This window comes from Ruditapes philippinarum, unplaced genomic scaffold (genome assembly GCF_026571515.1).
Source record: "Ruditapes philippinarum isolate M1 unplaced genomic scaffold, ASM2657151v2 ctg1636_1_1_1_1, whole genome shotgun sequence".
NCBI lineage: Eukaryota > Metazoa > Mollusca > Bivalvia > Venerida > Veneridae > Ruditapes > Ruditapes philippinarum.
The window spans coordinates 165,654-190,601 of NW_026863136.1; the positions used below are offsets into that span (position 1 = coordinate 165,654).

General features: G+C 32.5%; 1 protein-coding gene across 1 annotated transcript in view; it reads left to right on the forward strand.

The window, feature by feature from the left end:
* LOC132721249 (dachshund homolog 1-like) overlaps window positions 1-22,323 on the forward strand; it is a 42,893-nt gene extending 20,570 nt beyond the window's left edge. Inside the window, exons 2-9 of the mRNA XM_060705527.1 lie at window positions 11,117-11,238; window positions 14,958-15,150; window positions 15,814-15,908; window positions 16,131-16,271; window positions 19,481-19,675; window positions 20,067-20,150; window positions 20,946-21,101; window positions 21,516-22,323. Of these exons, the coding sequence (XP_060561510.1) occupies window positions 11,117-11,238; window positions 14,958-15,150; window positions 15,814-15,908; window positions 16,131-16,271; window positions 19,481-19,675; window positions 20,067-20,150; window positions 20,946-21,101; window positions 21,516-21,619 (1,090 nt within the window). The 3' untranslated portion in view covers window positions 21,620-22,323. The remainder of the gene's footprint in view (window positions 1-11,116; window positions 11,239-14,957; window positions 15,151-15,813; window positions 15,909-16,130; window positions 16,272-19,480; window positions 19,676-20,066; window positions 20,151-20,945; window positions 21,102-21,515) is intronic.
* The last annotated feature ends 2,625 nt before the right edge of the window (window positions 22,324-24,948 follow it).

Below are 24,948 nucleotides of genomic sequence, written 5' to 3' on the forward strand. Positions count from 1 at the left end.
CTTGGTGTTGTTAATGCATCTGTTATGGTAAGTTTAATCAGGTCTAATGTTATTGTTTTTGCGAATTTAATCAGTGTTAATGAATCTTTGTTTTTCCGTTTTCTTTCTTTGCCACCCAATGTTGTATTTATATACAATGCTAGAAACCCGCCTGGTTTGTTGTGTTTTAGCTAAATAGACGCTCACGTGATGGTCACGTGTTATCAATTGAGCGTCATGAGATGTGCGGCATGTGTCCGTTGTAATACTGTAGAGAATTAAAACAACGCTAGAATAATTCTATGATTCAATATTCTAACATGGAAATGAGTTACGAACATTGGCAAGACGCAAGTTTAGACTACGGTGTCAATTCAAATTGCAATAGAGCAAAAGAGCGAGTGTATATCATTTTATTTCAACATTTATCAAAATGTAACTTTTTATAATAAGACAAGAGTATTAACATTATTTTAAAATGTGTTTTATGTACGTAACAATTATAACTAGTAGGTAGCAAATTTTATAGGTATAGTGTTTTAGAAAGTAATTAGACAAACTGCTACATTTCTAGTTTTGAAGTGTATCAACCACCCAGCTCCTCGCTGTACTTTTAACTGGCTTAACTTATTAGAGGAATGGTGCATTTGAGTACTCACTCCATATAGAGCCCAAAGAGTTGATGGATTTTAAAGTCCATGCTGGCCGGATTTAGACAACCACAGACTTCGTGTCTTTCATGTACCAGAAGAAAGATTAGGGTGAAAGCTTTATGTTTTATTCTAGACCAACATGAATGAATGTTTCTTCTAATATTCGAGATGAAAATCAAATTAGTAAACAAATTAACATGTCACCCGCTGTTAAAGCCTCATTTCTAGCGGTGAATCAGAGTGAGATTTATAAATGTAAATGTCATAATACCTTTTTCTCAATTGGTTCCAAAAAGCAATAGTAATAGAGATTGTAATTTACTGCAAGTCCCGCCAATTCCCGTGAATTCTCGTCACACGGAATGGAATTAATAACATTGTATTTCCCGCATTAAGATGGCTCATACAACCATTTATATTATAACTATCTTATCATCAAGTTAAGCTGTAATTGTAATCTAAAACTGAGAGTAATTACCGTAATATCCCTTGTAAACGAATATCCAGGATGAAAAAAAGACATTCCAGAACCTGCTTATTTTAATCCATTTGACTAAACGAATTTTAAAACAGGTCGTTTTACACGAAGAAAAAAGTTACTTTAATCACTTAAGTATTAATCAATAACATGGATGGGAATGTCTTTGAACATTAGAAAAAGTAAATACAATACTGGTGTTTATGATGTCTTAGATAAACAAACAAAGAATAACTGAGCTACAGTATAACAGGGAAGACTTGGAATTTTCTTATTTACGTAAAAGAAACATCTTATTCAATGTTTCTTTATACTCGTTTCAGACGCATTCTTTTTTTTTAATGTAATCAAAATGAATAAAATTATTGTCCAATAATGGAAACGGAAACTTTATAAATTACTTACTTCTCAATAACAATTACAAAAATGGTTGAATATTTCATTTAATATATCACAGTCCACTTTACTATTTGAAGGGAATAAAACAAATTTTATAAAGTATTAATTTTCTAGTTTAACTGTCAATACAGACCTTTAGAAACGTTTTATTTGGCTGATCACTTATTTTATTCACAGTTCTTTTCATCTGTTACATATAATTAGTTTTCTGTTATATTTAAATAACACGAAGGGCCATCTTGGAATGCAATGTTTAAACAGTACGAAATTGACCAGTACAAAGTTTTGGATAAATAACAGAAATATGGCACCGTTTTGTTAATATTTGCGCTTTGGCTTTAATTTTACTCCCATCCGTTTCATTATGGACTTTCCGTGTATTAATTAAAATTTCGTTTGACCAGTCTTCTCAAAGTAAACATGAACACGGAGACACGTTATGGGCAGTAAATCCCGTACAAATCTCGTTTTATTTACACGGAATTTACATGCACTTGTATGCAATGTTTTTGTATATTAGAAAGGGAATATGTCTTTATTTTTATTGTACAAATGTTCACTGAAAACTGGTTAAAATTATTCTGTAATCCATTTCTTCTAAAAGTTTTTTTTCCTCAAAATTATCAACATTTAAAACCTTTTTTCAACATCATAAATGGGAGAAAAACTTGTATTTAAGTGAAACATTTACTCGCTATGGACAGGTGAGTTTAATTTGTACACTGAAACTTAAAGATAAGCAGCATGCCCTTAATAAAAGTGGTTACTTTCCTGCTATGATTTACAAGCTAAAACTGACCGCCGGTTGTCAATATTCAATAATCAGCACCAGGATTATCATTTCTATAAGATAACTTGAAAATGAATACAAAAATTGTATATAATGCCATGACCCCTGGATGGTTCATATTCTATTTGCACAGATCTTCATATAGAAATACATTATTTGCTAATTTTCTCAAGGGACCGGCGCGTTGACCAATAATTACTCATTTTCAATCTGTCATTTTTCAAATCTTCAATCGATCTAATAAAACCAACACTTCTCAAATGGATTACTCTCTTTTCCTGTTTATTTTCCCAAAGTGGACATACGTTGTACGGAGCCAATTTCAATTTTTTCACTATTTGTTTATTATCAAATGTCTGTGGGTCAGTTGTATTGCTATGGGTTTTAGAGGGTTGGAGTATGAACTATGCAAATACTTACAAATATAAGACGTTGAAATAAAGGTTTATGTCTTAACTAAATAAATACAAGAGTCTTGGAATTAAATTTTTGTGACGGATCTTTATGGACCAGCTTTGCGTTAAATCAACATACAAATGTTTATTTTCTTTAAACATGAGAGGTTACAAAGAGATTGATAATATTTTGAGCTTGGGGTCTGAGGTTCTATTTGTTTTTATATTTGACTGCTAAGATTTTCTGTTGACTAAAGACAATAAAATTTACAGAACAAACAACTTGAAGGCGACATCGGTTAATTTCTTCGGTACTCTCTTATTGGGTTTTATGTAAAAGTCATCAATTTCAATTTCAAGTATTTTGAGCGATTAAATCCAACTTTCGTAAAACACATATGTTTGTTTAAGGGAAAATATTAATATGTTTGTCGCAATATGGCCCTCAAGAGGTCTAACTCCAAGGGTTTTTATGTTTGTTTAAGTTACTTAAGATTTTGTTACACTAAATCATAAGAAAGGATAAAACAAAAAACTTGACCTATTAGATAAATATAGTTAACTTTGAGATGTCACCGCGAAAATAAGCTATTTCTTTAAGTGGACTGTGACATGCGTTTTGAAGATAAAAACAATTAAATATTTTGAGCGGTCATAAAAATATTCAAAATATTCTTTAAATTAGTTATCCAGACGTTCGGAGATATCACGTGACTTGTACGTAACAGACAGAAATATTAGATAAATACTAAAATGAATGAAGAGTTTCTCGTGCATAATTATATGATATTTACTGTACTCCTTTATTTCAAATTCAAGTATGAACAAAGTCGATTATAAGGCAGTGCTGTAAATATGCAATTACTCTTAATAACTAAAAAAAGGTAGAAGACAAGATTAAAAACATAAAGACATACATTTACATGATAATTTCTGCTAATTGGAAAAAAAAAACTTTCAATAAGGAAATGAAAACGCTCGTACATTCTGTCGCACAATCTTCAAAGCAGGTAAAAGTAACTTTGCCGAATTTCTTTTAATTTGTTAGTGGGATGGAATGCATTACATTCGTTTTAAGTGTCGTCTGATGTTTCCTCGTGAACGGCGAAATATAAATCAAATACTGTTATCATATATTATATATAATTACTAGAGAATAACAATATTTCTACGCGTTAACGAGACAATTTGTACAGGAATAGGTAGTTTCCACTTCAAAGACTTTTCATCAACGCGCGTAATGGCGTACAAGAAACCTGGGATTACTTTTCCTTGAGGCGTATTAATACTAAACATTATTATTGAAATAAATGATGGAAAAACAACGTTTGATATTTCATTTGTGTCTTTTGCGTGCAAGATGTATAATTCTCTTACCATTTAAGTGTAAAATAATCAGCGCAATGATTTGTTTCAAGACTCTCCAACATTCTCAGAGGGACTACTTTCTCCCAGGGCATGAAACATAAATCACCCAATGTAAAACGGATTATTCCACCAAAAGGCAGAATGATTGCAATATTCTTTGAGACCTGATCTTATCATAAAATGAACAATCATATATTACCAACTCATTCTCTCATCTAATCAGATGCTAGTCTGTATATCTGGAAACATCTTGTTATTCTAAATTTTCACTTAATTATTTTTGATCACCAGCCTTTCTTCGATGTCTTTGGAGACATTTAACAAATTAGGAAAACAATTTCATAGGAGATTTCGAATTGCGATTTCAGCATTTTGTTGCTCGCGGGTGTAAACGGACGGTGGATTTGTACAATGGAAAACAAGTAATTATAAGTAATTTTACAAATTAGATAATGTTTGCAATTAATTTTCCTCTGTATTTCTATCACTAATTTACCTGAAAGACAATTCAATATTCGGAGAAATGATTCGTTCTAGATCTCGTTGCCTCGAGATAGAAAAACGAGATTTGACGAGAATTAGGAGGTTTTAGTGCAGGCAAATCATGGTGGATGATGTAAAACAAGTCTCGCGAGACTTTTTCATTTGTACAAAGGGAACAAAACACTTGTATCAGACATTTGATTGATTATTAGGTTTATCTATTCACTTTTCATTTAGGCAGAAAAAGAACAAAATAAACGCTTAATTTCCCTAAGTGCTAAGGGTAATGTGTGTGATTTTATTTATGAAATTGATTCAAATATTCATACCCGTTTATCTTGATTGTCAAATTAGATATGCCACTTACAATATATCTTAAATAGTCCCTGAGACAAACTAATAATTGTAAATTAAGTTTTAAACATTTGATCTCTACTTATTGATGAAACAATCAATAAAGTGGAACAGAAAATCAATAAATAACAGTACAAACAAAAGTTATAAAAAAAAGAGAAAGAGAAATATCCTAAGGGAATAAGAAGGGGTCTCTTTCATATTCTTGAAATTGAAGACGCGTGAGTTGTTCCCCTTTCCTAAACTTTTTTTCTATTTTTTTTTATTTGACCTGAAACACTGAAACATTCCATTCTATAGTTCGTATATATATTTTTAAAAAAAAGAATAAAAACGCAAACTCATGTACTCTTGTAATAAATTTTAATGACCATATATTACGAATGGAAAAACATATCATTGGAACCAGGTTTTATTTCTTTCGTTACAAACACAGCTTTCACTATATCTCTTCATGGGGGATGATTTGAAATCAGATATTGTGAACCCTACCACAATAAAACTTTGATACGAGTGCTTTCAAATAAGACTGTCAGTACAATTTTTGAAATCATAGCAAAATCTCCGATTTCAGCCGCACGGTGCAAAACAGATAATAAAACCGTAACAATAGCAACCGACCAGTCATTTAATATCTATCCAAATTTCAAAAAACATCTCTGACACTACGGGGTTATTTCAAATAACCGAATCGCATTAATTTTTATACCGAAATGAAACAGTTTAAATTTTGTTTATGCACGAAATGGGCCCATTGTTAACGTCATGAACGAATCGTTTCATTTGATATGCATCTAATACATTGAGATTGTTTTGAATAAACAGATGGTATTTAATATGAGGTATTCAAGTAAGGGTATCTCTAAATTCAATTTACGACGAATAAAACACGTTTGTGAGAACTAGATAAAATTGTTATTTTTAATAGATATGATCGCATCAGGAATTATTAGCATTTTCATAATGTTACCCTAAAATGCGTGCTAGATCCATGACAGATTTAAATGAATGACGCCCCCCATTTAAAACGCTTTTAGAATCGAATAAAATGTATTCAGTATCTAAAACGGACGACGGGCAAGGTTGATTCTAAAGATAAATTTGTGCCAAAATGGCTACTGTGTTTTTTTTTTGGTAGAAAAAAAATATTTGCCACTAAGTTTGTCTTTGAATTTGTGGACCACCGTGAATAAATATAATTGAAAACTGATATCAAATAAAAATGTAACAAGTATTTAATAATTCTTAAATATTAATTTCTAATTATATATCAGAGACACATTATTTTTTTCTGTTTTGAGATGTGAGTTCAGCCACGGTAAACTTTGGGAGGGAAATTTTGAAACTGAGAAATTCAGTAAATTACAGTAAGACATAATTATATCATCAATCAATAAGAATTCATAGAACATACAATTCACTGAATAATAAGTATTCTAAAAAATAAACTTTGTAGATCACGTGATTTATTCAATAATTTTGAGTCCTTACAAGTGCACATATCTTTCAGAATAACTTTAATTCTTTGGAATCCGAACTTATATCACTAAATAACTTAAATTCTTTGAAATATTCAAAATTTATAGAACACAATTTACTGCATAACTTTAATTCTTTGAAACATAAAAAAACACAGCTTACTCAGTAACTATGTTTCTTTGAACAATTCAAACTTAAGTGAATAACTCTGATTTTTTCCTCTCTCAAAAATTCGAACTATATAGAACACAGTAAATTGAATACTTGATTCTTGAAAATTGTCTTCAAGTTGATATGCCGAATTTCTTGACGTAACGTTATTTAGATCTGTCTTGTTAGTACCTCAAAATGTTGAAATTTTACAGATAATAATCTATTTATCAGTTTAAAATGTTATCAATAACTGAAACAAGAAAAACTATTATAACAATCCCTCGTGTATTAGGACGACACCAATTTAACACGTGCGCCAATTCTATTACAAAAGGAAACACACGTTAATGTTAGACCTCGATATTTAGTTATATCTCTATATTTAATGGACTCATGACGAATTCTATTAACGAACCCAAAGTTACTGATTTACAGAAAAGAACAAAAAGAGACTGTGATATCAAGCACACTTTCATTTCCAGATATGATCTTATTGCGTTAACGTGTCGTTTTGATGAACATTAGTCCCCAAGTGTAAGGAGATATAAAAATGAAAATCATTTCCACTGTCAAAATAACTCACTGTTTTCATGTGTTTTATTATTTCTGAAATATGAGAAAAATTACCATTTTATTGTAACTCTAGATGAATACATATCTCTAAACTGTATCTTTATATGTGAATGCGATATAAAATCTCAAATGAATTTCATAATTTTCAATATAATATTTAAATGTTTTACTGAAATCAGATAACATTAAAGACGGCACAATAGCTCTTCGCTACTGGAAAGATATATCTATGCAATCAACTCATTAGATCTATGTAGGGACACTTAAATACAATATTATTCAGTTTTCACGTATGGGGAAAGCTCTAAATGTTAGTATGAGTTTTAACGAGCAAGGGAAGCGTTGAAATGGGTTATCATTGTATCATAGCGAGCTCGATAAAAAACATTTTATTATGATGAATACAAAATGTAACTATTAATTTATATGCGTTTTATACGTACATTACTTGAATCAGAAAAATGTCTAACATTGTAACGAAATGAAGCGGTGCACAGGGTAAAGAGGGGTAATAAATAATCTTTCATTTTTTTAAGTTTTGAAATTTGAATAATTCATCAGAATGTTATTTTCTTTCCCTTTGTGTAATTTGACACGCAAAATATTCATTGACAGTATTTCAGTCATCCACTCGATAATATATTTTTCTTTTTTTTCTTCTTCTTTTTTTCCTCACTTGGTATTCTATTATTTTGTTGTTGTTTTTTTAAATTGTTCCAATTCGTTTAATTATCTGGATGCTGCCGTTGATAATGTTAAATATGCCAGTTAATATTGCCAATCAGAGCCGCCTGCGTCACCAGTATAGAGTAAGCCAGGCCAGCCTGTGTCACCAGTATTAAAGGCAGCCAGACTTGCCTGTGTCACCAGTATAAGTCTGCCAGGCCAGCCTGCGTCACCAGTATCCAGTCAGCCAGGCGAGCCCGTGTCACCAGTATACCTTCAGCCAGGCCAGCCTGTGTCACCAGTATAAAATGCTAGCCAGGCGTGTCTGTATCACCAGTATACAGTCAGTCAGGCTAGCCTGTGTCACCATTATACAGTGAACCAGGCCAGCCTGTGTCACCAGTATATTCATGTCAGCCAGGTCAGTCTGTGTCACCAGTATACAGTCAGTCAGGCTAGCCTGTGTCACCAGTATACAGTCAGCCAGGCCAGCCTGTGTCACCAAGACAGTCAGCCAGGTAAGCCTGTGTCACCAGTATACAGTGAACCAGGCCAGCCTGTGTCACCAGTATAAGTCAGCCAGGCTAGCCTGTGTCACCAGTATAAGTCAGCCAGGCCAGCCTGTGTCACCAGTATAAGTCAGCCAGGCCAGCCTGCGTCACCAATATACAGTCAGACAGGCCAGCCTGCGTCACCAATATCCAGTCAGCCAGGCCAGCCTGTGTCACAAGTAAACAGTCAGTCAAGCAAGCCTGTGTCACCAGTGTACAGTCAGACAGGCCAGCCTGTGTCACCAGTATACAGTCAGTCAGGCTAGCCTGTGTCACCAGTATACAGTCAGCCAGGCCAGCCTGTGTCACCAAGATACAGTCAGCCAGGTAAGCCTGTATACAGTGAACCAGGCCAGCCTGTGTCACCAGTATAAGTCAGCCAGGCCAGCCTGTGTCACCAGTATAAGTCAGCCAGGCCAGCCTGTGTCACCAATATCCAGTCAACCAGGCCAGCCTGTGTCACCAGTATAAGTCAGCCAGGCCAGCCTGTGTCACCAGTATAAGTCAGCCAGGCCAGCCTGTGTCACCAATATCCAGTCAGCCAGGCCAGCCTGTGTTACCAGTATAAGTCAGCCAGGCCAGCCTGTGTCACCAGTATAAGTCAGCAAGGCCAGCCTGCGTCACCAATATCCAGTCAGCCAGGCCAGCCTGTGTCACCAGTATAAGTCAGCCAGGCCAGCCTGCGTCACCAATATCCAGTCAGCCAGGCCAGCCTGTGTCACAAGTAAACAGTCAGTCAAGCAAGCCTGTGTCACCAGTGTACAGTCAGACAGGCCAGCTTGTCCATTGACAACACCAGTGCAATTATAATTAGCAGCAGGCAGCCTGTTACGATAAAATGTCATCAAGCATCTGTTCACTTCTAGCTCTAAAGCTTGTACACCCAAGTCTTAAACGAGCATTTGAAGTCAATGTTAGAGTCCTTCAGACAAACCTGTACATCTGAATCAAGACGAGCCTACACTACTTGCTTTAAATTTTATAATTTTGATTTTTAACCAAATCCGTCACCTTTAAAATGGACTGGTCCAAATTCTAAGAAGGACAAATACATTACATTGTACTTAAATTTACCTTGGTTAGGTTTTAAGCGTAAATTTTAGTAAAAATCGAAATGCTCCCGTAGCTTTCTGCAGTACAAATATCATCGTCTATATTTGTATGGTATCAAGCAATAAATGTCAAAAGTCCACTGCAGTTATATCAAATCATAAATTTATGCATGTTAATGTTTGTAGAGGCATTTACTTTTATGGGATGTCATCATCAGTAAAAAATATAAATAACTTTAATTAATTATTTAGTCACTGCGGTATCTGAGTTGGTAACTTTTTATTAATTGAAATTAATTTGGCATTCAAAAAAGTATAAAGGAACTAATTGAGGGCGTAATTTCAGAGCGGGATACAACATATTGTGAGCCTTATCAATCGTTGATGTGACAGCGCCCTCTAGTGAAATATATTCTTTTTAAAACGTCTTCTTGATTACCTAATTGAGCGAAACGAATAAAGTTTCCGTGTTTTTATTCACTTGTCAGTATTCGATGACTTATGATGTAACTAAATCCACGCAATTTCATTGGAACAATATCCGCACGTTACCTGGTTACCACACAGGTGTGATTATTATCCAATCAGGAACTAGCATTGTATCATCTCCTTAACAGAGCATCGTATCTTCATAGTTACATCTTTAACATGTTTATGGCGTTTTTTTATTATCAATATCACACTTTCTCTAATCATTGACGTGAGAAATAGTCCCTATCATATCGAATTCGTTTGTCAAACAAGAGACAGGACAAAAAGTTTTATTTCAATATTTTATTTCACTGTAGAAAACTATGATGTATTGGACCGGGTTATTGAAAAAGATGAGCGAAGCTGTTTTGCATAATGAATGTATTGTCGCCAATTAAGGTTTGTTTATGATGTGTGGCGAGTTGTTTAGTGGAGGAATATTATACAGCTGTTTAAATCGGGAAACATTTTCTCATTAATCATTATACATCTTTGTGTTACATGTAACCAAAAACTTGTCATCTTAGAAATTGGAAAAGTTGAAGCATACCCCGCCCTGTTAGCTGATACTATCTTTAGTCTATTTAATCATAAATTTACAACCGTTACCTTTCTTTTAAAGTCATATTTTCGACAATTAAAAATGTTAGCTGTACCGATTACAATACAAATATTTGGACTCGTGCCATGTCGTAATAACAACATAAATAAAAGAACATATTGATATCTATTTATGTAGGATATGGAATCATATAAACATTTTTTACATTAAAACCGCAAGCAATGCCTAATTCATGTTACAGATAAAAAATCATAACTTCGATTCATTCAAATTTAGTATTTTTTCTTGTTTAATTGAAGTATAATAAAAACGATAAATGGTTGTCAATTCTCGATCCCGTTTGCATGAAGGATTATATGAAACTCGCCATATTGATATTCTTTTTTTCTCTAAATGACGTCACAGAGGAAACACCCACTCACGTGACAAAAATATACACGACAGAACGCAAGAAAGGCATTTGGGTGTAAATGGGTTTACCCGAAATAAGTCGATATTTTCCGATTCATTAGGGTTACGATAACAAAAATATAAACACCCGATGAAGCCCTATCTTCATTTCATTTGCAATGAACCTCCATGACAGTTTCTCTTTCAGATTTGCAAGTAACAAAAGTGAACGAAAGTTAAAGTTATATCTCAGATCATAATACACATCTATAGATGCAATGAATATTCAATATTCATCAATGTCCATACTTTATTTTCAGTGCTCGACCCGGGAGACCCCCGAAACGAAGCCCATCTCTGCATGCCAGTCCTGAAACAATTGACAAGTTAAAGAAGACGAGATTTGATGGTACAGACTACTACAATGCTTCCCGCTTCTTTGGTAAACATTTTTTCTGTGTTTCTATCTTGTGTTGTTGTTTCTTTTTATGTTTTGTTTTTACCGAGTCAAGTTCGAAATTGTCTGAATATAGAGAGATCTATCTTTATTTCATGGCTGACAGTTCATGACTCTTTCCGTTAATAGGCAGTCAAACTAAGCTCTAACCGACAATTAAAGAATTAAAGAAGATTAAAGAATTAAACGCCTGTCCCAAAAAGTCTTTGTTGGGATGAAAAACAATACTAAGTGTTCAGTTTGTTCTGATAAATGAAGAGAAACTTTCTGATATTTTCATCCCCTTTGACTTATTTGGTCTAGTGAGACCACACCATATAGGTCACTAATGTCAGTGCCCGTCTTACCTTCAAGTGTTGGTTTGTACAAATAAATTACAGATTTTATGAGTGGTTTATAGAACCCTTATTACAAAAGATAACATTCACAAACATTTTATTTCTCTTCAAAAATACTTGATATTTGTTTTCCAATTCTAGTTAACAGAGGTATAAATAATGAAATGAATAGCATGAGATAAGATTTGCAATTGTTTGACGATAAGGTCGGGTCAAGGAGGCCCGTATATTTAAATTCTTTTATCTTTGATCGACCCACAGAGTCTTCTGTATGTCTAATTATCTATGATACGAAATGGTGGAAAATAAATGTTTAGGAAACAATCTAAAAAAACTTTTCTTTTTTTTATAATAAATTTTTACTTTGACAATGATTTTATTCTTACATTTTATGTCATTTACTGATCCCATGTTTGTGGTTTGACATGTAAATACATAATTATGTTCTTTAAAAAAATCAAACTCCTTTAAAAGAAGGTATAAATGATAACATAAAGCGTTTATACGGACAGGAATACGAAAGTAATTTTAAAAAGAAAAATATAAACTTTTCGAAACTTTTCGAATAGTAACAGAACAATTTAAACTTAAAACCTTTTATACGAAAATTAAGGTAAAATTATTGAATACTACGAATTTAGAGTTTCGTTTTATTACAAAATTAAATATATGTTTTTCAAGATAATCAAATGTTCCATACTATAATGTCAAAGGTCATCCAAAAATAATAATAATGTAAAGCTGTAGCATAGATAACACACGAGTAATGAGCGGTGATTGGACATTAACAAACAAAACATGACGTTATTTGCTCTGACGTGCACAAGCACACTGACAATGTTAATAATTATTTAAAGGAAAACCTTCATTAAAATTTTCCCTTTTTTCTCTGTTGTCTCCCATTTTGTTACAACTCTGTCATTACAGAGGTCAACGGATTGCAATATAATTTGTGATAAAAAAGATCTCAAGATTTTATTTGTCCATTCACTTTAAGATTCATTCGCAAACTATCATAGAATAGACACAAGTTTTGTGAAAATTGTCATGAATAGAGAGACACGAGTTTGTTTGTTCCTATATATACTTAGTCCCGACTACAAACACGCCTCTTTTATTCTTCTTCCTTTTCTAATTTTGTAATTGTACGTATTACTAATATCACTAATATTGTGATGTGTGTACTGTACTATTTTATCGTTCAGCAACACCGTCACTTTGGGGATGCATGCCTAAAGGCGTGTTTCTTCTATTCTTAAATATATATACTGAATGCACGTGTCATCTGTGATTCGGAAATAACATATTGTACGAGAAATTCATGCAGCTTATAGCGATACATTCCTATCTCTATATAAACATATTTATTTTTCTCGGTTGTTCATATTTGATAAGGTACCGCTGTCTTGTTTGAAGATGTTCCGTAACTAAGTGTTAAAGGTGACATTTTAATAAAATATAAATTGCTTCTTATCAGATTTAGAAAATGTCAATAGATCTGTTTTGAATATTGAAATATTATCTATTGTATTTGATACTTCGTTTGTGGTATACCGTATATATTCAAAAACATACACATTTACATTTATCTCTATATTAAAATATTCATAATTATAAAATCTGGAGCTTTTATATTTTTGCGGTGAATATACGCTAACAATATTTTTCATCATCTTCTTTATATTTCATACACATTTAAGCAAGCTGTAATTTCAAGTGTCAAAGTTTCGTAAATAATGCAAAAGTCCTATATTATTCTTTCACAAAGAATGTCAATTTTAAGGTAAGAAACACTTCTGTACGTACAATATGTTCGGAACTCGTTCTCAAAAATTGCGTTGGAAAGTAGACACAGTTTTTGTATCATTCACGAATTAAAAACGTATACTTTGTTCGTAATATAATGATTAATGTTTTGAGTTAATCTATAAAACTATAATATATTTGATGATTCAGCAATTTTACCTGACCGTTCTCACAGTTGTCTCGCGGCGTTATGTCATCGTGCGTTTAACAGACTAGGTAAGACACGATGTGAAGTGGGTTCACACACAGTTAACATATCGATCATTATCAATGTCACAAATCACTTTTATCCGACAGCTTTAAGTATTAGTTAAGAAAAAGTTATCAAACTTTAGTTCGGATTACTAACTCCGGGGAAAAGTATTTATTCTACTCCCCTACACGTAAAAATAAATACGAGAATTGATCTAAGGGCCTGGAAAAATAAGAAAATGTCACTCAAAACGAGTTATTTTCTAATATTCCAGATCTCCCACTCTGCCGCATTATAAACCCAGGTATCAAATAATTTTACCATTTGACAGTTCAGATTTCGAATTGACAAACAGATGATAAAAAGCAGGGATTATGTGACGAGTTTCGTTTTCTTTCCATGGCTTTTGATCAATGACATTATTTTGTTTCTAATAATGTAATCCTTAAATCATTACCCATATAAATCAGTTTATTTGATTTTGACTTTAAACCGTTTTCGAAGCTCAATTTGCCGGATGAATTATCAATATTAAGATGTTTTAACGTCATTTCCCGCAAAAACAAGTTCAAATCGATGCAGGTGGCACCAAGAAATTGATAAAAGAACTTTTTTGTAATTTGTTTCTCTCGCTTACATTGTCATAAAGCCATCATCGAACAATTAACAGCCACAAATGCACGCACATTTATCATTTTCTTGCAATTCATAATAGATGAGGCGATGCGCATATCTATTTAAATCGTCCTTGTTCAGTTATGATTGAAAATAATGTGAGCGAAATTGAATATTTTTCTTCATATTATTTTTGACGATATTTGTGTTTTGCTTCTCTGTCATAAACCAAGCAGATAGTGGCATTATATATAAACAATTTTAGATATCCGCAGAGTAGGTCATAGCTCATAAATCCTTTTTAAATGTAAAGGAAAATTATAATTAACATACAAGTTATTTTTTCCTTTTATATACAAGGTACATTTAAAAACTGACATAGTCATAATGATGTCGATAAAAACGGATAAACTTGGATTTAATCATTTATATCTACTTATTTACACGTACTTATTATCAGTGATAAAGATTTTTTGACAGGTTATATGGTTATATGGCTTAATATAAACAGATAAAATGCAGTTTTTTATAAATAGCCATATAACGTGTAAAAATTTTTTACAATTACTGCACAATTCTTCTATGGAAAACATACTTCAATAATTTACATAATCTATATATATACATGCATACAGATCATTAGGATTGCCCAATGATAAAAAAGACGTAACAAAATTGCAGTATTATAACTTATATAGAAAACTTCTTTTGAACGTCCATTTTAATAATTCATTTTGATTTCGATTGTTTAGATTCCACGAAAAGTTTCCTAAATGGTTTCCCTCCTCATCCATATACGATGGGTCATTTACCGTTTATGCAGCTCAACCACCCGCTTCTAGCCCCACCGGTCACTCTTGCCATGGCACAACAGCTGGGATTCAGACACGAAGGTCTCCTGGCACGAGACAGTCATACATCGGAGCATGAGAGAGGATCCGAGGAGTAAGTTATTAACACACATGAATCATTTGTGAATCTTTTATCAGTTAAAATGTCATGTAATATTACGTTTTATATTGAAAAGACAAAGGGTCTTAAAAGAAAAGATATATTTTTAAAGGTCCAATATGCCTTAAACTGGTTTTATTTTTATTTCTCAAAAGATTTCTATTTTTGGTGTCCTGTTAAAGTTAACAAAAAGATACTCATTGGTCAATTACATGAACCATCTTCTGCTTCTGATGAATTCTGACCCACTGGTACAACTATAGTGATGTAGTATTTTGTATGAAAGTCAAAATACTATTTTGATTACATTTTGCGATTATTATGACAAATTATTTCACTTTCATTGTTACTTTCTTCAAGTAATAAGCATCTAACTTGCTTTAAAGTCATTATTTAAATGTTATACAACACATGCTTTTTGCTTTTCTAATGAAGAACAAATTTATTTATTTATAATGCATAATGTGCATTTAAAACAATTTAATAACTATGGATGCCTTCCTGAAAATAAGTTATATAACCATCTGTTAATAATAACAGCATTACAGTCTTAATATTGTTAAATAATATAAATTTCACAAGATTTGTAACTCGTGTTAGTAGGCGCGTTTCCGAGGGATTGCCAGAGTAGTTAATGTTTGTATTTTTGAATTCCAGGAACGAGAATAAACACAGATCTTCTCCTCATCCAAGTGACCTCCCCTACCACCCGGCATATAACCACAAACCGCCACAGCACAAAGAGCATGAAAGTAAGAGACCCTCCATTTAGATTTATGTAACCATTGCAATGTTCTGTTAAATGTGCGTCTTTTATTCGGAGTGTCGGTTTCATTAATTTGTTCTGCTAAAATAATGTGCAATTTGCTATGAATATATGCTATATTTTATCTTATTGAACAATAAGATATACATGTATGAAGCAATAGAAATCTAAATTTAAAAATGTTTTTTTGTTTAAATTAATTTCATAGGCAACATCCCTTTGAACCTTCACATCAATGGCCATGCCGAGGACTTGCGGAAATCTCCGAGTTTAAGATCGGAAGATCCGATGAGTGACGACAACAACGATATTGATGACGACAATCCTTCGGATGACGACAAAAGCGCAGGTAAAAATACAATACATGTTGTATTTCATAAATTTGTTTAAAAAAAGTTTCAAAGGAAAGCTTAAAATACAAATTATTTTTTCTTTTAAATCAAAGTAATTTTGTGTATATACAAACATTCAATCCTGAGAAACTTGCAAACGAACATGTTTCACAGAAGTGCAAACGTCCCTAGGGGTTTCAAGCAAAAGCAGAAAAGTTAAATTACAAAAAGAAATATTCCTATGGCAAATATAACTTCAAAAAACACCGCAAATTGTTTCGTTTGCAAATGTCGCGAAGAAAATATTCATATAACATGCACGCGTTCTGGATATTTTAACGATGCGTGGATTTTGTTTTTCATCAAACGCAACTGAAACAGCGCGTGCAAGAAATTATACAGTACTACACACTGCTGGAATGAGCGAATAATTACAAGTATCTAAATGATTAAAAATATGAAACAATTTTCATGACGATTTCAATGATTTCTACCGTCAAAAACAGAAAACTAACACAGCGTGTATTCCCTTTGAACTAAACTAAATCCCTGCAACTGCGCAGTGCCATGCGCATCTGTTCTAGCTATTCCCCATAGGTTTACAGTATCAAATAAAACATTTAATAGAATATGACGATGTAAAAGAGGAAAAGAGATTCCATTCTTATTCATTTCGCAATATTGGGAAGGCGAACGAAGCGCATCCACACCCTTTGAAATCTGTGCTACGGTGTGTTTTAATTCAGATGCACCGTTTTAGACGTTAAAGTTTTCTTATAATCGTTTTTGAATGAGTGTTAGAAAGATCTTAAACTGTGAATCAATTAGATCTGATAATGAACATTTCGTTTAATGACGATCTCGCACGTATGATAGAAAAATCTTGAATTGAAAAACACAATTATGAAAAACATTTGTACGAATTCTGACTGTTTTATCTTTTTAATTTACTGTATGCCACCGTAATAATTTCCACATTTTATAACTTCAAATCTGGCTATTAAATAGATACAGACTTTTATTTTGCTGTTAGAGATGATAAGGAAAAGTGTGTTATATATTAAATTCACTTGAAATAAAGTCATTAAAACTTTTTCATGAACAGCATACAAAAGAAAAACACCCTGAAGAACTGGTTTCTTTGCACTTGCGCTAAAAAGGATTTCTTAATCTCGAATTACTTTTCCACGATATTAAAATTCCTACGCCGTTTCATAAGCTAATCCGACTGTAGAATTTACATGGACTGTACATTAGTTAATCATATAATATCCAACATAAAAGACTTAATGATACAGATCTGAGAAAAATAGAAAATACTGGTTTCGTAGTTAAAACTCTATGTTCCATATGCATTTGTAATAAAATGATTTAATTGCTATGAAATTTTGTTTGAAATGCTGTTTCTCTAGGATATCCTATTACAGGTGTAGTTATAATCAATGCATCTGTTTTGATTACATAAGTTTAAAAGTTCTGTGATCCAAGAGACAGAAAACCTTTCCGTCCGTATTGCTGACGTTTGAAATTGTGTCTTCCTTAACTATAAATTCTTGAAGATGGTTTAGGATTTTATTGAAACAAATACCTTCAATACTTTTAATTAATTGGAGGTTGGTTTTGTTTTAACATAGTTATTTCGATAGTTTCTGTATCATGAACATATCAATTTTAAGACCACCTTATTACAATATAAATACACTATAAAATGGTTGTTACAAACGTTTTACCCTTATTCAGATTCCTTAAATAATTATAACCCTTTCAACTGAAGAATAAATGGATCTAATTTCTGGAACTTTGAAACCCATAAAACAGGCAATTTAGTATTGAAATATATCTGATTTCCTTTCATTGTGACATTCATTGTTTTTAAAAATGGTAGTAATTTTTAAAAATATATATATATATTCTCTAAATAAAATCTACATTTTCTTTCAATCAATCGGTAATGTACGTTTATGTTAATATATAGTTTAAACAAATTTGTTCAAGTTTGATTGTGTGGGAAGCTATAAGTTTATTGAAACACCCTCGAGATAATTCCTGAAACCAACCAGTACTAAGCAATGAGTGTAAGTTTCGTACTCAAGGAAACAACGGCTAGCCTCTGACGGGGTTTTGAACCCATGCAGCTAACAATCTTCAGATTACTAGTCCAACGCTTTAACCACTCGGCCAACAATCGTTAGATTACTAGTGCAACGCGTTAACCACTCGACCATGCATCTTTAATTTTTATCGTTATCATTGTGGGAATTGATATAAAATGTCCCAATGTCATGATCTCGTACCCTATGAACGCTGTATGAATATGACATTTACGATCTATAGCACAATTAAGGAGCATCTCTTCTATTATCGCTGTATTAATACGCAGTTCAATTGTCGAGCGAAATAGATGAAACTGGCAGTAAATTTATTAATTCCTATTTCCCACTTTCATATGCAATAAAGCACGGTACGATAATTTCTTCAATTCATTTCTGATAGATTTCGACGCCCGCAATTTTCTACACATTCAATTGTATTCAGATCTCCATGAAACGGATTAATTTCCGTGGGTAAATTGTTTTAATCAGATATTGTTAACTCTGTAATAATTTTCAATCACACTGTTTCGACTTGCTCCATTACAAATGTAATAAAATGTCCATTCGAATCAATGTTTAGTTGAAAGCACGAAAAGTGGAATTAACGGCACGCATGCTGGATTCCGAGAAATATAAATTACAGATTTCCCAGCAATTCCATTGCGCATGATACGATTTACCCGACACTTATTAAAAACAAATTGACATACTTTCTACAAAAATAGATCAAAGTATAAATTAATAAAGCTAAATCATTAGTTAAATTGCGCGTAATATTCGTGTAGTAAAGTAATACACACATGAACATGATTTCGTCAAAATATATAATATAAAGACACACGTGATGCGCAAAAAAAAAACGTTCTAGATGGAATATTTATCACCTGTATTTAACGTTAGTCAGAGTTTTACATTTCAATGAATCATTTCCTACAAATGTCATTAAAACTCTCTTTTTGAGTGGTTTTGTAAACTTGCTGTAAAAGTGAAATTCTGTTTTAAACATTAAGGACTGATAATGATTCTTAAATTGTATACAAACACACACATAGATAACCAAACACCATTATCAAGTTTAAAATATAGGTAATTTTGAATTACAAAACCTCTAATTGTATTGAATTAAATTCCAGCTGATAGTGGCGACCTCATGGATACACTGTCTCAGAGTGAGCAAGGGGAGAGAACTGCACAAAGTCCTCACAACCCAGGCAGTATGAGTAACGGGACTTTGTCAGGCTATTCTTCAATAGAGACATTACTTCTAAATATTCAGGGTTTATTAAAAGTTGCCGGGGAAAATGCAAGACACCAGGAGAGACAAATAGGTAAGGGACGCTCTTACGTACTTACACAATTTGATACCATATATATGTTGCAGACACACTTTATGTAGTCGTATAATTTGACAAGTCATGTCATCATTTATATTAGTTTTATAAATTAACATCCCACTACATGTTTTATGTTATTTTTTACTTGATTATTTTGGGTGGGTGTGGAAACATGGACAAAACAAGCCGACACACTGTATTAGCGTATTTAGCTACTAGGCTAGATACATACATGTATAGTAAGGTGGTATATAGTGTCTCTGGCTGAGCCAAGTAATAAACTCAATTTATGTTAATAAAATGGTATCTCTTTAAAACACAATTAATGCGAACTGACTGTTTTGTACTTGTGACTCAAGTATCACCTTACATTCTTTTTTTTCAGGTGATCTTAAGGCAGATCTAATCCAGGAAAAGAAGGCGAGAGAAGATACCGAGAAACAGTTGGCTGAAGAACAGAAGCAAAAAAGTAAGCAGACGACAAGACTTGCATCTTTTGTCTAAACGTTGATGCGATTTTATAGCGCATATTAGATCCACCGTACATTGCATTATGCATTGCACATGTAAGGGCCACCGTATAGTGCATATTACGTATTGCACATGTTAGATCATCCATCACAAATTGTGTATTGCGCATATTATATCCATCATACATTGTGTATTGCGCTGATAAGTCTCCGCGTACATTGCGTATTGCGCATGTTAGATCCATCATTCATTGTGTATTGCGCATTGCGCTAATAAGTCTCCGCGTACATTGTGTATTGCGCATGTTAGTCTTGTTAAATCAACCGCAAATTGCACAGTACACTGTGTATTGCGCATATAAAATGCCCAGTAAATTGCGTTTTGCGATTATAAGATCTACAGTGCATTTAATATCACTTATTTTGCATATAAGATGATCAGTACATTGTATATAATGCTGTAACCGCCTGATTCCTTCTTCAAACTATTGAAAAACCATAAGTAGTTAAAACGTGAAAAATTAATCTCGAGAAAGTACTAGAGATTACATGAATTTCATTTTCAATTATCTGTAATTTTAGTATTTTGATGTTTCATGATTCGATTTGTTTTACTGAACTTATCTGTAACAATTTCTAGTCACAATTTCAAGACCTTTACTTGTGTTCTCTCTTCACTTTTTTCATAAACTATCATAAACTATCATAATGCTTATTAAGATACGAATATAATCACTTTTAGACAATTTCAAACTTCAATTTTTACTAATATTCAATATGTTTCATCTATACAGATATTCTTTTGCGGCGTTTAAAGAAAGAGAGGCGTGTAAGGAAGCGACTTGAGGAAAAGGTACCAGAGAATATGGTCAACCACGTGACCCAGAAACAAGAAATAATCCCAGTAAATAACAATGAGAAAATACAACCACATAAACAGATATCTAGTGGTGAGTCCTTTTGTCTAATTGATGTCAAGAAAATATCGTGATTTTCAATATAAGTTAGAAATTTCGATATAAAAGTAAAGAGAAATAAATACAGATTATTACAGATTTTTTCTCTGCAACAAAAGAATTTTACATCCTACAGTTTTTAACGCATAGCATCTATCTAGATGACGTACACTTTGGACAGGACAATCAATATGTAAATATTGAAGTTTCAATAAAACTAACTTAACGAAATTCACTTTCCTTTCTCTTTCCTGTAATTATTTTAAATACGTATTTATATTATATTGCTATTTTTTATCAAGGAAAATGTAAATATCACTGGCTCGTCTATTGCCAACTTGCTAAATCCTGTTATTTTGCTGCCTTTTTGTTAATCTTATTAAACAGTTCTAATGACTTTGATTGCAGACGAAGATAATCACGAGCGACATAGTAATTCCAGCAACACGCATGCGCATGACACCGGAAACAGGACACCCGTGACTCCGATACCGCAGTATCCTCAATTGTGACTATAAAACCTAATTTGAGAAATGCAGACTCATTCAGACACTCATATTCTAAGTTAAATAAATGCAGGATGTCTATTGGTCAATAAACGTGACATTGAAGACACACGTGCATTCATGTTTATACGTGACATCGAGGACACACGTGCATTCATGTTTATATCAGACAACCGAGGTTTTACTAACATATTTCTTATGTCAAAAAGACGTTAAGAAATTAAAATGTTACTTTCAAGAAGAGAACAGCTCTGACCAAAACTGTCTCGGCAGACGACAAAACACAGAGAAAATCTGCATTTACTTGCTCGTGCATAGGCCACAATTGTCGTAAAATGCCATATTGAGCCAACGCATGGATGAACGATTTGATGTATACAGAATAGACAAAATTGAGTCGTTTTTGTCTTAAATATATAAGTGTCACAAAACTTTAGCGTTCCCTATTCGGGATTTTTCTTTACACAATATTGAGAAACATGTTGATTTACACATTTTGTATGTTATATAAAATATCATGCATTTTTGTTCATTGCCAACTGTGAAATGTTTTATATATAAAATATTTTAGACATCCTATATGTGTATTTCCAGTAGAAACTACTACTTTTATTATTATTATCTGTACTTTTTGTATGTAAATTGTTGTTACGTAAATGTGAAAATATTTTCAGTCGTCAATAAAACGATGAATTAAACTATGTCATTTATCTATCCTGGTAGTACAAGTATATCACTTACAAAATCACAGTTGTGTCATTACCATACATATATATGTAAACCATCAAAATTTATTTAAAGACGTCTACTATATAAATAATATCAAACGCTACCGCAAGAACGAAATGTTCACCAGAGATAAGAAATATTGTTTTTTTTCTTCATGTGTTTGCTAAATAAAAACCTAAAAGAACTTACTAAAATAATTTCAGTAAATGTAGACGATGCACACTGATTTAATAAACAAATACGTTATTACTGTATTAATCCAAGAAAGAAAGTTAAAACAATCGTCAGTAAAACGTTAGACGATCCTCTGACGTCACATAAGACTAGTAAATAAATCAGGTTTATTTTTTTTCTTTCTTCCTTTTTTTAGTTGGGTTTTACGTCGCATTTAGTATATGTGAAATTGCGACTTTCCAGCTATACTGGTGGAGGAAGACCTCAGGTGCTCCTTTGTGAATTATTTCAGGCACAAACGAGCACAGTAGACCGACATTCCGTAAGATATCTGGATAGCTTTCTCACGTGAAAGAAAGACGATGGCGTGTATTGAACCCACAGCGGTGAGAGGCAAGTGGTTTGTAGTCAATGCCCTTAACCACCAGCGCCCAAAATAAATCATGTAACGTCTAATTAACACCTAAATGCATAATATAATACAAAATAACATATGGTCTCTAAGTATATGCAACAGAAGATATTATGTTTAAAGTTCCAGATTTCTGCTGATGTTAATTGTTTGATCATTATATAATTGACAGTATAATTGTTTAAATGAATGATAATCGATAAATTTTGATCGAGAAAGATTTTGTTGCACAGCCTTGTATTAATTCAGATTTAGGGCGGGTTCTCTCTTTGAACGGACACTGCTCGCTTAAAGGTGCATTATGCTTCAGAAACAAATAAATTATTACATCTTTAGAAAGGGCAAACATGAATTCTATAATGTTCAAATAATAGTTTTACAGAATGTTAGAACCTTGTTTCCTGAAGAAAGTAGCGATAATTCTGAAATAATTTGTCATAAAAGTAGTAAAATGTAAACAAAGTAGTAATTTGACTTTATGTAAAATACTAATTCAACATAACTATACTTATTGCCAAAACACAACAGATGAAAAAGATGGTTCCGGTAATTGGCCCATGAGTAACTTTTAGGATGTTTTGAAAATCAAAAGTTGTTGAGAAATAAAAATAAAAGCATTTCTGAGGCATTATGAGCCTCTAATAAGAAACAAATCATTTATACACAATGAACCATAATTGATCCTTTAAATGCTTAAAATCGACCCCTTCATACTTAATGACTTCAGCAATAAACTAAGTATTAAAGCAAATCTACATGTAAAAGCTGGATATATTAAAACAATACATTCATGCAGGTTCAACTTTAATGGCTTGGTTAGAAATTATATAAATGACATATAAAATGACGTAAAATCCGTTAAGACGTTAACGCTCACGTAACAACTAACGTACATAGTAATGCATATAAATTAAAATACAAATTTACAATTTTAGAATACATGTACTAGTATAAAACGATCTTTTCAGTATTAAATTAATAAACATTTAAAATTAAAAAGGGGGGCAATAACTCGTGAAATGCGATTTAAATGCTTTATACATATACTTTCGAATTATGACTACAAATAGACGATGTTCAAATCTATAGTCCCCAATTTAATTTCATATAGAAACGATTAAAACTCAAGATGACCTGTTTTATAAGACCATCTGTCAACAAGGATCCACAATATCAGTTTATTTCTACATCATTAACTATATAAATACCTACCCTGCTGTTCTCTCCAATGTAACAAAGGTGTAAATGCACGTGTTAGGAGACGCTGAAGAAGTTGACGAACTGACTACGTCAAAGTTCAGGATGACTACAAACATAATAATTAATTTTTTTAGAAATATGTTTCCGAATCAAAATACAATCATTTCCAATTGAAAAATACATACATATTTTCCGTATTTAAAAACTTGTATTGATCGAAGTATTACGTCACGAATGGCAATTCTGTAGGATTTATCATTCTTGCAACTTATATAAATCATAATAATCACTTTCCTGTCCTGATCATTGAAAGAAAATAATACTAATGAAATATGAATGGCACAGATAGGACTCAAACACAAAGTTTTTGGTTGTGTGGCAGACAGTTTTACCACTAGGCAAACGCCCCTCCCCTTAACATATATCATTTGAAGGTTCGTTTTGTAATGGAAACATTTTATAAGTTGTATTATCATTTTTAGAGTAATACTATTGACATATGAGTAAAGGTTGTCATGACCAAGTAAGACTCAACACAAGTTTTCTGTTGTGAAGCAGACATATTTACCAGTAGAAAAATTCCCCCTCCCTTTTAACAGATATCATTTTAAAGTTCGTTTTGTAATGGAAACATTTTATAAGTTCTATGTAATAGAAAGAGCACCGAAACACGAGGTTATCTGATTTGTACGAGGGGGCGTAGCCCCCCCGAGTATTAATCAGATTACCGAGTGTTTTGGCGTTCTTTCTCTTTTGTATCATTGTCAAACATAAAAACACGTTCCCTGTTGTTACAATATGAAACCCCGGCAAAAATGAA